The 14,853-nt window shown below is 41.2% G+C and overlaps 1 protein-coding gene across 5 annotated transcripts; it reads left to right on the plus strand.

Moving 5' to 3' along the window:
* The first annotated feature begins 3,478 nt into the window (after positions 1 to 3,478).
* Positions 3,479 to 14,851, plus strand: LOC135515318 (hematopoietic prostaglandin D synthase-like). Of its 5 annotated transcripts, none has more exons than XM_064939093.1 (6): positions 3,479 to 3,729; positions 5,778 to 5,858; positions 6,845 to 6,954; positions 8,965 to 9,063; positions 13,543 to 13,608; positions 14,443 to 14,851. In XM_064939093.1, exons 1-6 carry the CDS (start codon positions 3,597 to 3,599, stop codon positions 14,605 to 14,607), a joined length of 654 nt encoding a protein of 217 aa, XP_064795165.1. In that variant the 5' UTR covers positions 3,479 to 3,596; the 3' UTR covers positions 14,608 to 14,851. The 5 variants fall into 5 exon arrangements, with proteins under 5 accessions (XP_064795165.1, XP_064795100.1, XP_064795302.1 ...); XM_064939028.1 differs by having other exon boundaries at positions 3,482 to 3,729; positions 5,766 to 5,858; XM_064939230.1 differs by lacking the exons at positions 13,543 to 13,608; positions 14,443 to 14,851 and adding an exon at positions 13,254 to 13,485 and having other exon boundaries at positions 3,482 to 3,729; positions 5,766 to 5,858.
* The last annotated feature ends 2 nt before the right edge of the window (positions 14,852 to 14,853 follow it).

Consider the following 14,853-nt stretch of genomic DNA (forward strand, 5'->3'; position numbering starts at 1 on the left):
TTTCAGCTCATAAAACATGGGACCAACACTTTACAGGTTGCATTTATATTTGTATTCTTTATCTTAATGAATTCACATTAAAATAAAAAGGCTAATTATTTGTAATGACTTTGTAGCAGCTCTATTATAAGAACTTGTATCCCAGTATATAGAAAGACCCATGCACAGAATACCCCTGTTGTTCACGTTTTAATCCACTAGATGGCAGTCATGTGCTACCACCGCTACTGAAAGTTGACAGATGGATTTAGCAGTTTCAAAGGGTAACATTGAGCATAAAGCCCATTTTCCTGTTGTTTTTTTAGCCTAGAGTAAAACAAAGTAAAACACACCAATCCCATTCCTAATTTAAATGTAGTAAATCTCGCTCATTTGCCCCCGGTCACGAAAATAAGCCATATAGGTTGACCAATTTGCAACTTCAAATCAAATGTTATTAGTCACATGCGCCGAATACAACAGGTGTAGTAGACCTTACAATGAAATGCTGAATACAACAGGTGTAGTAGACCTTATAGTGAAATGCTGAATACAACAGGTGTAGTAGACCTTACAGTGAAATGCTGAATACAACAGGTGTAGTAGACCTTACAGTGAAATGCTGAATACAACAGGTGTAGTAGACCTTACAGTGAAATGCTGAATACAACAGGTGTAGTAGACCTTATAGTGAAATGCTGAATACAACAGGTGTAGTAGACCTTACAGTGAAATGCTTACTTATGAGCCCCTAACCAACAATGCAGTTTTAAAAAATACAGCTAAGAATAAGAGATAAAAGTAACAAGTAATTAAAGAGCAGCAGTGAAATAACAGTACCAAAATGTTATTGCTGCTCCAACAAGATATCAGGATATCTTAACGATAAAAGTGTACACCGCTAAAAGTAGAGACTGGGTTAAAAAGCTCTCGTAGGGTGTATGACATATATTTGGTGGCCCAAAGGTTCCATGGCCACAATAAAACTAAATGAGGGAGTACAGGAGGGGGCTGAGCATGCACCCTTCTGGGTCCCCTGCATTGAGGATCAGTGTAGTGGAGGTGTTCTTTCCTACCTTCACCACCTGGGGGCAGCCAATCAGGAAGCCCAGGAAAGCATTGCAAAGGGGGGTTCAGACCCAGGGCCTTATACTTAATGATGCGCTTGGAGGGTACTATGGTGTTGAAGGCTGGGCTATAGTCAATGAATAGTATTCTTACATAGGTATTCCTCTTGTCCAGATGGAATAGAGCAGTGTGCAGTGTGATGGTGATTGCATCGTCTGTGGATCTATTGGGGGCGGTATGCAAATTGAAGTGGGTCTAGAGTGTCACGTAAGGTGGAGGTGACATGATCCTTAACTAGCCTCCCAAAGCACTCCATGACGACAGAAGTGAGTGCTATGGGGATATAGTCATTTAGTTCAGTTACCCTTGCTTTCTTGGTTACAGGGTCAATGGTGGACATCTTGAAGTAAGTGGGGACAGCAGACTAGGATAGGGATAGATTGAATATGCCCGTAAACACTCCAGCCAGCTGGTCTGCACATGCTCTGAGGACACGCCTAGGGATGCCATCTGGGCCGGCAGCCTTGCGATGGTTAACACGCTTAAATGCCTTACTCACATTGGCCACGGAGAACAAGAGCCCAAAGTCCTAGGGAGCGGGCCGCGTCGGTAGCACTGTGTTATCCTCAAAGCGGGCGAAGAAGGTATTTAGCTTGTCCGGGAGAAAGATGGCTGGTTCCCCCTTCATAATCCGTGATTGTAGATCCTGCCACATACGTCTCGTGTCTGAGCCGTTGAATTGCGACTCCACTTTGTCTCTGTACTGACGTTTTGCCTGTTTGATTGCCTTATGGAGGGAATAACTACACTGTTTATATTCAACCATATTCCCAGTCATCTTTCCGTGGTTAAATGCGGTTGGTTGCGCTTTCAGTTTTGCTCAAATTCTGCCATCTATCCACGTTTTTGATTTTGTCTAGGTTTTAATAGTCACAGTGGGAACATCATCCCCTATACACTTCCTGATGAACTCAGTCACCATGTCCGTCTATACGTCAATGTTATTCTCAGAGGCAACCTGGAACATATCCCAATCCATGTGATCAAAACAAACTTGAAGCATGGATTCCGATTGTCAGACCAGCGTTGAATATACCTTAGCACGGGTACTTCCTGTTTGAGTTTCTGACAATAGGAAGGAAGGAGCAGGATGGAGTCGAGATCTGATTTGCCGACGGGAGGGTCTTGGAGCCATCCCGGAAGGGGGAGTAACAATGGTCCAGTTTAATGAGCAAGTACTCCAGACAATGTGTTGATAGAACTTCGGTAGCTTTATCCCTATTTGTTTTGTTAAAATCCCCAGCTACAATAAATGCAGCCTCAGGATATGTGGTTAGGAGTTTTCACAAAGTTCAATGTAGTTCCTTGATGGCCGTCGTGGTATCGGCTCGAGGGGGAATATTCACGGCTGTGACGATAACCGAAGATAATTCTCTTGGGAGGTAATATGGTCAGCAATTGATTGTGAGATATTCTAGGTCGGGTGAAGAAAATGACTTATACGTTATCACAATCACACCATGAGTAGTTAATCATGAAACATACACACCCACCTTTCTTCTTCCCGGAGAGTTCTTTATTCCTGTCTGCATGATGTACCGAGAACCCAGCTGGCTGTATGGCCGTGGACAGTACAGCCGGAGAGAGCCTTGATTCAGTGAAACAGAGTATGTTACAGTCCCTGATGTCTCTCTGGAAGGAGCTCCTTGCCCTGAGCTCGTCTACTTTTTGGCCAGGGACTGAACACTAGCGAGTAATATACTCTGAAGTGGTGGCTGGTGTGCACGCCTCCTCAGTCATACTAGAGGTCCACTCTGAATACCTCTCCTCCACCGGATACGTCTTGGGGCAGCCTCTGGCATAAGTTCAATTGTCCTCAGGATGCTATTAGGGAAAGTCGTATTTCTGGTTGTAATGCTTGCGAGTTACCGCCGCTTTGATATCCAAAAGTTATTTATGGAATTTAATTCAACAAAAAACGTTCTGGGCTAATAATGTAAGAGATAACAAACACAACCTAAATACTGCAAAGTTGCTTAGGAGCTAGAAGCAGAGCTGCCATGTCTGTTGGCACCATCTTCATTCATGTGCAAGCCAACTTTGTTCAGTTGTAGTTGAGTTTGTTCTATTGGCATGCTACCTTCATGATAAGTTCTGCATATTAGCTAACATGAGTATTTGTATCTTCGTGTCACACCCATTGTTTTTGCTGCCAACCTAGGCTTTTAATACACCTCCTAAACTCATGAATATTCTATGAGGGGGTGTGTACTTCAAGATATGAACAAAGCAAAATAAAAGCATTTCATAAATTGTGTTATTCGTTTTCTGTTATTCCATATCCAATTTTGACACAATAAATGAGAAAACATGTCGATTTAAGGTTTTTGTTTTTAAAATGCAGAAAACGAAAACGAGTTGTTTTTTTCGAAGTCGCCTAATTCATACATATATGGGTCACCAGGTCTCAGTTCGGGGGTGGATCACTTATCCTCACTCACAATTGCACTGGATAACATTTCAAACTGCATTCCAACTCCTCAGGAGCAATGACATCCTACAAACTTACCTATTTCAACATGCGAGGTCGAGCAGAGCTGCCTCGGTATATCTTTGCCTATGCTGGAATAGCTTTCGAGGATCGACGGGTAGAGTGGAGAGACTGGCCATCGATTAAGAAGAGTGAGTAATGTTTTAGTAACCAGATCACTTCGACCACATTGACAAGACAATTAGCTACTGAGGAGTTATGCGCTAATAGAGGAGCTATAAGAAAAAATCGGTATGCGACTGTATGGACTTTATGATCCCGACCCTTATTTACCCTGGTATGGCCCCGATTTCCAGTGTTGTAGGTACCAACTCGGGGGAAAGTTTGAATCAACGTGGAAAAGTCACCAACGTAAGGGAAGTTAGTATTTTCACCCAACTTTTAACTTAAATGCAATAACATGGTGAAATATTTGTTGAATTCACGTTAGTTTACAACTCAACCAAATGTACATCAAAACTAAACGTTGAACTGACGTCTGTGACCAGTGAGACTCGGTCTCAATCTCGTTGTCGGATACATTTGTACTCGGTCACTAGGTTTTCGTGAAAGTGAAGTCATATCGTACATATAAAAAAATCAAGACAGTAGTGATGGAAACATGAAGTTTCGTTACAATTGTATAATTTTCATACGGATAATTTGTTCATTAGACATGGTGGGATATTTGTTGTGTTAGTAAATGTAACAAGCGAGAAATAGCGTTGGAAACGCTTTTCTTTGCGCAATTTGTTTTTATAATAACCATCATATCGAAGGAAAGCATATAGGGTGTGTGGTCGTACAGTACGACTCGGGAAACGATGCAGTTTATTAGGCTATAGATACACAGTACATTATGAATTTGACAGGGTGTTGAACGTGCACGCTATGACTTTGATGCTGCTTTCCAATAAATATCGAGGGTCTTATTCTGGTGACATGATGGTCGATGCTTGACTGCCGTTTGACAAATACAAATATTCTCGCTTTTATCCATAATCTCATCATGTAGACTACCCTTCCTGCACTGTGTCTGCGAGCTGTTGACTAGAGCGCATGTGCATAGACAGACCAGAGTCGGCATATTTGGTATTTAACCAACGCAACCTTTTTGGAGGGACAGAACTATCCGTAGAGTTGAAAATGCGATGGAAACACATTGAACTTTAGATTTGCATTCGGTACAAATCAATTTGGTGGAAACACACCACTGGAGGTAAATGTGCATATTTTCGTTATGCTGATTTTAGAATATTCGCATGAAAATCTGTCGTCAATTGGATGGAAACCTAGATACTGAGGACTCCTCTAATTTCTTCCAGAGACCAGCCTAATAAAAAAAACAACTATCAGCTCCCATTCAGTCAGTGCATAAAACCGTTAGTCAGTCAAAATATCCTCACCCCTTAAATTACGAAAAAATAATGCAGTCAGAGTGCAGTATAACTGCAGTATGCGGCAAATACTGCGTCCAAAATAATGTTTTTACTGCAGTAATTGCAGTGTAACTGCAGTTAAAATGCAGTAAAGCTTCAGTTCAACTGCAGTAATTCTGCATTCAAATTACCACAGTCAACTGCAGTTACTGTAGTTTCGAAACTGCAATCTTTTTTTGTAAGGGTTTTATCACGCTATTTTATCGCCTATTGAAACCTGGACTTACTTTACTCAAAGCGTTACTGCACTTGGGAAATTGTTTGAAAGTGGCACACTCACTATTAGTAAGGGGAGACTGGGGGAAGTTGTAACATGTTTGGTCTTTTTATCTATTATAGACCTGTTTGGGTCAGTGTGCATTTGTAAAGTGACTCTCTATTTGTCCCCAGCATGCATTTATTTCACCATTCTGAATGCATAAAGAATCCATATGTTCTTTTGAAATATGAACACAGAAATACCGGACATTTTTACCTCTTATGGCGGCGATTTGACAAAATTACAGTCATGGTCTTGAATTGGACTCACATTCTTCTGAGCTTGACTTGGACTCACATTCTTCTGGGCTTGACTCGGTCTCGGTCCCCTTGCCCCCCTCACGGTCTTTGGTTTTTTGACTCCGATTCGATTTGGTCCTGTCTCGAATCGGTCTCACTTTCGGTGGTCTCAAACACAACACTGATATTTTCCATCTTCTGGTTGGAAGTGTTGATGATGAACAACAGCATACCTATGAACACTCTCTCAGCCTTTCCATTAGGAAAGCTCCCAGTGCTAGAGGTGAATGGACTCCCGCTGACCCAGAGTCTGGCCATTGCACGGTTCCTGGCAAAGGAAGCAGGTAATAATAATAATAATACATTTAAATTGTAAAGTGCTTTTCATTAGTGTTCTCAAAGCTCTACATAGGCAAAAATACAATAAAGACATTTTTGAATCAAGGCAGGAAATAGCAATAATAGGCTAGGTGTTAGAAAGATTAGGACTATAAGAAAGTCTGTAGAAATGTGTTTCATGGCCTGTTTTTAAAAGTTCAGATTGATGCAGTGACTCTGATGGCCAGGGAGAGCATTCCATAGACTAGGGGCAAGGGAGCAGAAGGCTCGGAACTCCGTTGTGACGGAGATGTCTTATATTATAATCATATATTTGAACGGTAGCCAACTACTGTATGCAAGTAATGACAAGTATTCCCCAACATGCACAGCTCAGATCTTAAAGGCCCCCTACTGCACATTTTCTCGATATCAAATAATTTCTGGTCAACAATCGAGTACCTTAATCAAAATTGTAAAAAAATAAAGAAAAATAGCTTCTTAGCAAGAGCAATTTCTCAAGCAATAATTTAGCTTGGACTGGTCTGAGTGGGGAGGGGAAAACTAACTGTTATTGGCAGAGGTTTGGATCTCTTTCTTATTGGTCTATTAAAATGATTTACCACCTGGTGATGTCACCAGGCAGGCCAAAACTCCATCCCCCCAAAACAGGCTGAAATTTCAGGCAGTCCTTTCAAACAGCTCTTACATTTAAAAGGGCATTATCATTAATTTTCACAGTATTATTGCAGCCTCATAGTGTGGAAATATATATACACAACACAGGAAACTGCACTGGATCTTTTAACAATATATTTAACAATCTTGTTATGGTGAAACAGGTCAAGTAGCAAGAGGAAGTGGATATTCCAGAACATTCTGTTCTCCTCTTGCATTTAATGAAATGTAAAAGGCAACAGAGGAACATAAAACGCTTGGGAACTCTGTAGCCACTGTGCTTTAGTAACAACTGTGTTCATTCCCTTCCTGGCGCAACTGTTTTTTCCCCCAGGGCTTGTGGGTAACAGCAGACTAGCCGAGGCCCAGGCAGACGCTCTGGTCGACACTCTCAACGACTTCACCCTCTTAATCCCATGGAGAGAGGACAACCCACAGATCAAAGTAGGAAAGGCATGGACACTCAATCCCAAATCGACACTTACAGTGCATTCGGAAAGTATTCAGACCCTGTGACCTTTTCCACATTTTGTTACGTTACAGCCTTATTCTAAAATATGATTATCGTTTTTTTCCTTATACACAATACCCCATATTGACAAAGAAAAAAACTGGTTTGTATACATTTTTTCTAATTTACAAAACTAGAAATATCACACTTACATAAGTATTCAGACCCTTGACTCAGTACTTTGTTGAAGCACCTTTGGCAGCTATTTCAGCCTCGAGACTTCTTGGGTATGACGCTACAAGCTTGGCACACCTGTATTTGGGGAGTTTCTCCCATTCTTCTCTGCAGATCCTCTCAAGCTCTGTCAGGTTGGATGGGGAGCATCGGTACACAGCTATTTTCAGGTCTCTCCAGAGATGTTCGATCGGGTTCAAGTCCAGGCTCTGACTGGGCCACTCAAGGACATTGAGACTTGTCCCGAAGCCACTCCTGCATTGTCTTGTCTGTGTGCTTAGGGTTGTTGTCCTGTTGGAAGGTGAACCTTCGCCGCAGTCTGAGGTCCTGAGCACTCTGGAGCAGGTTTTCATCAAGGAGCTCTCTGTACTTCACTCCCTTCATCTTTCTCTCGATCCTGACAAGTCTCCCAGTCCCTGCCGCTAAAAAACATCCCCACAGCATGATGCTGCCACCACCATGCTTCACCGTAGGGGTGGTGCCAGGTTTCCTCCAGATGTGACTCTTGGCATTCAGGCCAAAGAGCTCAATCTTGGTTTCATCAGACCAGAGAATCTTGTTTCTAATGTTCAGAGTCCTTTAGGTGCCTTTTGGCAAACTCCAAGCGGTCTGTCATGTGCCTTTTACTGAGGAGTGGCTTCCGTCTGGCCATTCTACCATAAAGGCCTGATTTGGTGGAGTGCTGCAGAGATGTTTGTCCTTCTGGAAGGTTCTTCATCTCCACAGAGGAACTCTGGAGCTCTGTTAGAATGACCATCAGGTTCTTGGTCACCTCCCTGACCGGGCGGCCAGCTCGAGGAAGAGTCTTCGTGGTTCCAAACTCCTTTCATTTAAGAATGATTGAGGCCATTGTGTTCTTTGGGACCTTCAATGCTGCAGAAATGTCTTGGTAGCCTTCCCCAGATCTGTGCCTCAATACAATCCTGTCTTTGAGCTCTACGGACAACCTCATAGCTTGGTTTTGCTCAGACATGCACAACTGTGGGAGCTTATAGACATGTGTGTGCCTTTCCAAATCATGTCCAATTGAATTTACCACAGGTGGACTCCAATAAAGTTGTAGAAACATCAAGGATGATCAATGTTAACAGGATGCACCTGAGCTCAATGTCGAGTCTCATAGCAAAGGGTCTGAATACTTAAGTAAATAAGGTATTTCATTTTTATATAAATGTGCAAAAATGTATAAACGTTTTTTGCCTTGTCAATATGGGGTATTGTGTGTAGATTGTTGAGGAAAATGTTCTATTTAATCCATTAAAAAATAAGTCTAACGTAACAAAATGTGGAAAAAGTCCAGGGGTTTGAATACCTTCCAAGTGCACAGTATGCCCTATGCAGTTATGAAGATCTGAGAGGATTTGATATGCGAAAACCTCCATCTAGTGCTAGCCTATCAGAAGGCAAGGTAGAGCTATTAGCTATGTCTCCCAGATCTCAACAAGTGCATAGGGTCTAGTGGTCCATTTAGGATTGGACCAGAGATATGTTCATGAAGTGTTTGACAATGCCTTGACAATCATTCATAACATAATCTGTGTCGAGGACACTGTACACTTATGACCACTCCTCGAATAAATAGCATTCTCAATGGAGAATCTCCATTTCCTTGTTTCCAGGACAAATGTTTTTGTTGTTGTCAGGGAAACCCATCCCAAGAAATCAAGTCATTAATAGTGACTTTAGTTTAAACCACAGTGGGGCTCAACCTCTGCATGCTGAATGATTCACAGTGCTCACCTGAGTGAGAACCCTGTTTTGTTCTACAGACACAGAAAATTGACATGCTTTTCCAAAGCCACGCCCCCAAGTTACTGGACCATCTCCAGTGTCATTTGGGAGACAGGAAGTGGTTAGTGGGTGATTCGGTAAGTTGAAAGGAGGGGGGCTCTCCACTGTAATTCAGTCCCATAATTTTGGCCAATGACATCGGTTTGTTAACATGACTCATGAGACATCTAAATAGTGTGAGGAGCTATAGGACTATGGGCTCATTGTAACAGCATCAATGGAACAGAATTATTCCCATGTTGGATGTTTGGTACCATTCCATAGATTCCATTCCAGCCATTACAATGAACCTGTCCTCCTAAAGTTTGGACACACCGACTCATTCAAGGGTTTTTCTTTATTTGACTGTTGTCTACATTGTAGAATAATAGTGAAAACAAACTATGGAATCATGGTAGTAACCAAAAAAAGCGTTAAATCAAAATATATTTGAGATTCTTCAAAGTAGCCACCTTTTGCCTTGATGACAGCTTTGCACACTCTTGGCAAGAACAGCTAAAATAAGCAAAGAGAAACAACAGCCCATCATTACTTTAAGATATTAAGGTCAGTCAATCCAAAAAATGTCAAGGACTTTGAAATGTAAAAAAAATACAAATAACCTGGAATGAGTAAGTGTCCAAACTTTTGACTGGTACTTTACAACAGTGGATATTAAGATGTCAGTTAGATCTATATCTATCTATCTATTATATCCTCTTGAGACTAGGGGAGCAGTATTTAGATTTTTGGATGAAAAACATGCCCAAAATGAAACTGCCTATTTCTCATGCCCAGAATATGCATATAATTGTCAGATTAGGATAGAAAACTCTAAAGTTTCCAAAACTGTTAAAATATTGTCTGTGAGGCGAAAACCTGAAGAAAATCCAACCAGCCTGCCTTCGCTCCATTTAAAGGGATATCAACCAGATTCCTTTTCCTATGGCTTGCTCATGCTGTGAACAGTCTTTAAACATAGTTTCAGGCTTTTATTTTGAAAAATTAGCAAGAAAGAACCCATCGCGTCAGTGGATGGCTGGGTGCCAGCAGAATTTTTCATGCACAACAGCCATTTTCTTTCTCTCGCCTATGGAAGAAGCTACATTCCAGTTGTTATCGATTATATATTGTAAAAACAACCTGAGGATTGATTATATAAAAAAAACATTTGACATCTTTCTACGCACTTTACGGATACTATTTGGAATTTGTCTGCGTTGTCGTGACCGCTCGAGCCTGTGGATTTCTGAACATAACGCACCAAACAAATGGAGGTATTTTGGATATAAAAATAATCTTTATGGAGCAAAAGGAGCATTTATTGTGTAACTGGGAGTCTCGTGAGTGCAAACATCTGAAGATCATCAAAGGTAAGCGATTTAATTTGTTGCTTTTCTGACTTTCGTGACCAATCTACTTGGCTGCTAGCTGTTTGTAATATTTTGTGTCTACTGAGAGAGATGTTCTTACATAAACGCTTGTTATGCTTTCGCCGAAAAGCTTTATTGAAATCTAACATACCAGGTGGATTAACAACAAGCTAAGCTGTGTTTTGCTATATTGCACTTGTAATTTAATTTGAATTTGGCGCTTTGCAATTCAGCGGAAGTTGATGACAATTATCCCACTAAAGGGATGGGTGCACCAAGAGGATATCATATCGAGAGAGAGAGTTGAAGTCGGAAGTGTACATACACTTAGGTTGGAGTCATTAACTAGTTTTTCAACCATAAAGACATTGTACAGATATTGTTTAATGAGAATTCTGACAAACTACACACATAATTTATTATAACTTTACTGAGTAAAACTACACAAAACCATCAGATAATAATTGTATGATTCTAATCAATTTCATACAGTCATAAGGTTTCAGAGTGGAATTATTTCATCATTATCTTCCAACATTTAAATTACTTTAAACTCTCTGGGATATGTGGGGTGCTAGCACCAAATTCAAATAAATTACTTTAAAAATCAAACTTTCATGAAATCACACATGTAAGATACCAAATTAAAGCTACACATGTTGTGAATCCAGCCAACATGTCAGATTTCAAAAAGGCTTTTCGGCGAAAGCAAACAATGCTATTGAGGGTAGCACCTCCATGAACAAAAGAGAAAACATATTTCAACCCTGCAGGCGCGACACAAAACGCAGAAATAAAAATATAAATCATGCCTTACCTTTGACGAGCTTCTTTTGTTGGCACTCCAATATGTCCCATAAACATCAAATGGTCCTTTTGTTCAATTAATTTCGTCGATATATATCCAACATGTCCATTTATTTTGCGCGTTTGATCCAGAAAAACACTGGTTCCAACTTGCGCAACTTGACTACAAAATATCTCAAAGGTTACCTGTAAACTTTGCCAAAACATTTCAAACTACTTTTGTAATACAACTTTAGGTATTTTTTTAATGTAAATAATCAAAAGTGAAGATGGGATGATCTGTGTTCAATACAGGAAGAAAACAAACTGACGCTAGCTTTCTGGTCACGCGCCTCTAACAGTACACTTGAAGTGACCCTCATTTTGAACAGGGCTAATTGTTCATTACACAAAGAAAAAACCTCAACCAATTTCTAAAGACTGACATCCAGTGGAAGCGATAGGAACTGCAAGAAGGACCCTTAGAAATCTGGATTCCCAATGAAAACCCATTGAGAGTGACCTCCAAAAAAAAAAAAATCTGAATGGGTTTTCCTTGGGGTTTCGCCTGCTACATACGTTCTGTTACTCACAGACATGATTCAAACAGTTTTAGAAACTTCAGTGTGTTTTCTATCCAAATCTAATAATATATCTATTAATAATATACATATCTTCTCTTCTGGGGATGAGTACCAAGCAGTTGAATTTGGGCATGCATTTCATCCGGACGTGAAAATACTGCCCCCTGTCACCAAGAAGTTAACAATAGTGTGAGATGAGACAAGGATATCCCTGCCTGCCAAAACCTCCCTAACCCGGAACGACGCTGGGCCAAATGTGCGCCGCCCCATGGACCTCCCAGGATCTCTGGTGGCACAGCTAGCACTGCCTTAGACCACTGCGCCACCCAGGAGGCGCTAAAATAGAAGTGTTTGGCCATAATGGATGTGTAAACATGTATACGCAGGGCCCCGCTGTAAAAGAGACCTTGGTCTCAGTCTGTGTTCCTTGTTGAAATAAAGGTATAATAATAATAATAATAAAATGACCATCGTTATGTTTGGAGGAAAAAGGGGGAGGCTTGCAAGCCGAAGAACATCACCCAACCGTGAAGCACGGGAGTGCTTTGCTGCAGGAGGGACTGGTGCACTTCACAAAATAGATGGCATCATGAGGATGGGAAATTATGTGGATAAGACATCAGTCAGGAAGTTAAAGCTTGGTCAAAAATGGGTCTTCCAAATGGACAATGAACCCAAGCATACTTCCAAAGTTGTGGAAAATGGTTTAAGGACAACAAAGTCAAGGTATTGGAGTGACCATCAAAGCCCAGACCTCAGTCCCATAGAATATTTGTGGGCAGAACTGAAAAAGCGTGTGCGAGCAGGGAGGCCTACAAACCTGACTCAGTTACTCCAGCTCTGTCAGGAGGAATCGGCCAAAACTCACCCAACTTATTGTGGAAGGCTACCCAAAACGTTTGACCCAAGTTAAACAATTTAAAGGCAATGCTACCAAATACTAAGAGTATTTGAACTTCTGACCCACTGGGAATGTGATGAAAGAAATAATAGCTGAAATAAATCACTCTATTATTCTGACATGTCACATTCTTAAAATAAAGTGGTGATCCTAACTGACCCAAGACAGGGAATTTTTACTCGGATTAAATGTCAGGAATTGGAAAAAACTGAGTTTAAATGTATTTGGCTAACCTATGTGTAAACTTGACTTCAACTGTGTGTGTGTGTATGTATATACATATATACACACACACGGTCGAATTGCTGCAAAGAAACCACTACCTTTCTTTGGCCAAGAAACACGAGCAATGGACATTAGACCGGTGTTGATCAGTCCTTTGGTCTGAGTCCAAATTTAGATTTTTGGTTCCAACTGGCGTATCTTTGTGAGATGCAGAGTAGGTTAATGGATGATCTCTGCATGTGTGGTTCCCACCGTGAAGCATGGAGGTGTGATGGTGTGGGGATGCTTTGCTGGTGACACTCAGTGATTTATTTAGAATTCAGGGCACACTTAACCAGAATTTCTACCACAGCATTCTGCAGTGATACGCCATCCTATCTGGTTTGCGCTTAGTGGGACTATCATTTGTTTTTCAACAGGACAATGACCCAACACACCTCCAGGCTGTGTCAGGGCTATTTGACCAAGAAGGAGAGTGATGGAGTGCTGCATCAAATGACCTGGCCTCAACCCAATTGAGATGCTTTGGGATGAGTTGGACCGCAAAGTTAAGGAAAAGCAGCCAACAAGTGCTCGGCATTTGTGGGAACTCCTTCAAGACTGTTGGAAAAGCATTCCAGGTGAAGCTGGTTGAGAATGCCAAGTGTGCAAAAGTGTGGCTACTTTGAAGAATCTAAAATATTTTGATTTGTTTAACTTTTTTTGGAGAACAAGGAGAAACACAGACAGACTGACAGAAAGCGTGAAAGCAGAGACCGACTGCACAACAGGGAGGTAAGAGGCTCAGTTAGTGGTGTTGTATTTGTCTTAATCAGCTGGTTAAAAAGAGGACTACATTTCATAAGTTACTGGTAAAGTAAAAGTTGAGAAATGCTGTAGTATAGTGTACTGGAAGGGGTGGGGTGCGCAACTTACTGTATGGTAGAGAAATGAACATGCTCTGGCAATAGTTCTGGTGGACATTCCTGCAGTCAGCAGGCCAATTGAATGCTCCTGCAAAACTTGACCATCTGTGGCAATGTGTTGACAAAACTGTGCCCTTTATTGCCCCCGGCACAAGGTGCACCTGTGTATTGATTCTGTTAACTCAGCTTCTTGATATGCCACACCTGTCAGGTGGATGGATTATCTTGGCAAAGGAGAAATACTCACAGGGATGCGAACAAATGTGCACAAAATTTGAGAATAAGCATTTTGTGCGTATGGAACATTTTTAGGATGTATTTCAGCTCATGAAACATGGGACCAACACTTTACATGTTGCATTTATTGGTGTGTTTAGTTACGGGATTTCCTCGCATACCTTCAACTGTTCAGCAGTAATTTGAAAATTAGTTTCCATAATTTGACTGAATAAAATAATCCACCTGTCGAACAGAAAAATGTAGATCTTTAGAAATGTCTCATTTGCAGTCATACATTTTTTTTGTTGAGACATTGCTTTTGTAGAATAAACCTGGGTGGGTCAATGGAAACCTGCCAATTGTCCTGTTTGAGTTGACAGGATAGTATACACAGATCTAGGACCAAGCCATGTCAGTTTCTCCAACTGCCTCGCTCAATGTGGCCACCAGTCTGACAAACCTTACCTTATTCTGTTTGGTGCAGGAGACCTGGGCTGATCTGTACTGCCATGTGTGCTTCACTACCTTCAGTGTGCTGAGACCGGGCTTTGCTGATCACCATCCTGCCCTGTGTGGCCTGACTGACCGGGTGGAGGCCATCCCGAACATCGCTAAGTGGATCCAGTGCAGACCTACAACAGAGTTCTAAAACCTGAGCCCAGTTCAGTAGGGACAAAACAGAATGTTCTGAAGCTTAGAATTGGTCCAATAATTCTCATTGAAATGTTTCAGTTTCAAATGTGTTTGCATTTCCGTGCTAACTGAACACACCACAACTTACCCTGCAATGAGGAATGTGTATACAGGAAGTACTGATGATGTGAGGCACGTTACTGTAGAAGTATAGCCATACATGACAAAATAAAGATTGCAAATGTACTTTAAAAAATAAACC

The sequence above is a fragment of the Oncorhynchus masou genome, chromosome 1 (assembly GCF_036934945.1).
Source record: "Oncorhynchus masou masou isolate Uvic2021 chromosome 1, UVic_Omas_1.1, whole genome shotgun sequence".
Taxonomy (NCBI): Eukaryota; Metazoa; Chordata; class Actinopteri; order Salmoniformes; family Salmonidae; genus Oncorhynchus; species Oncorhynchus masou.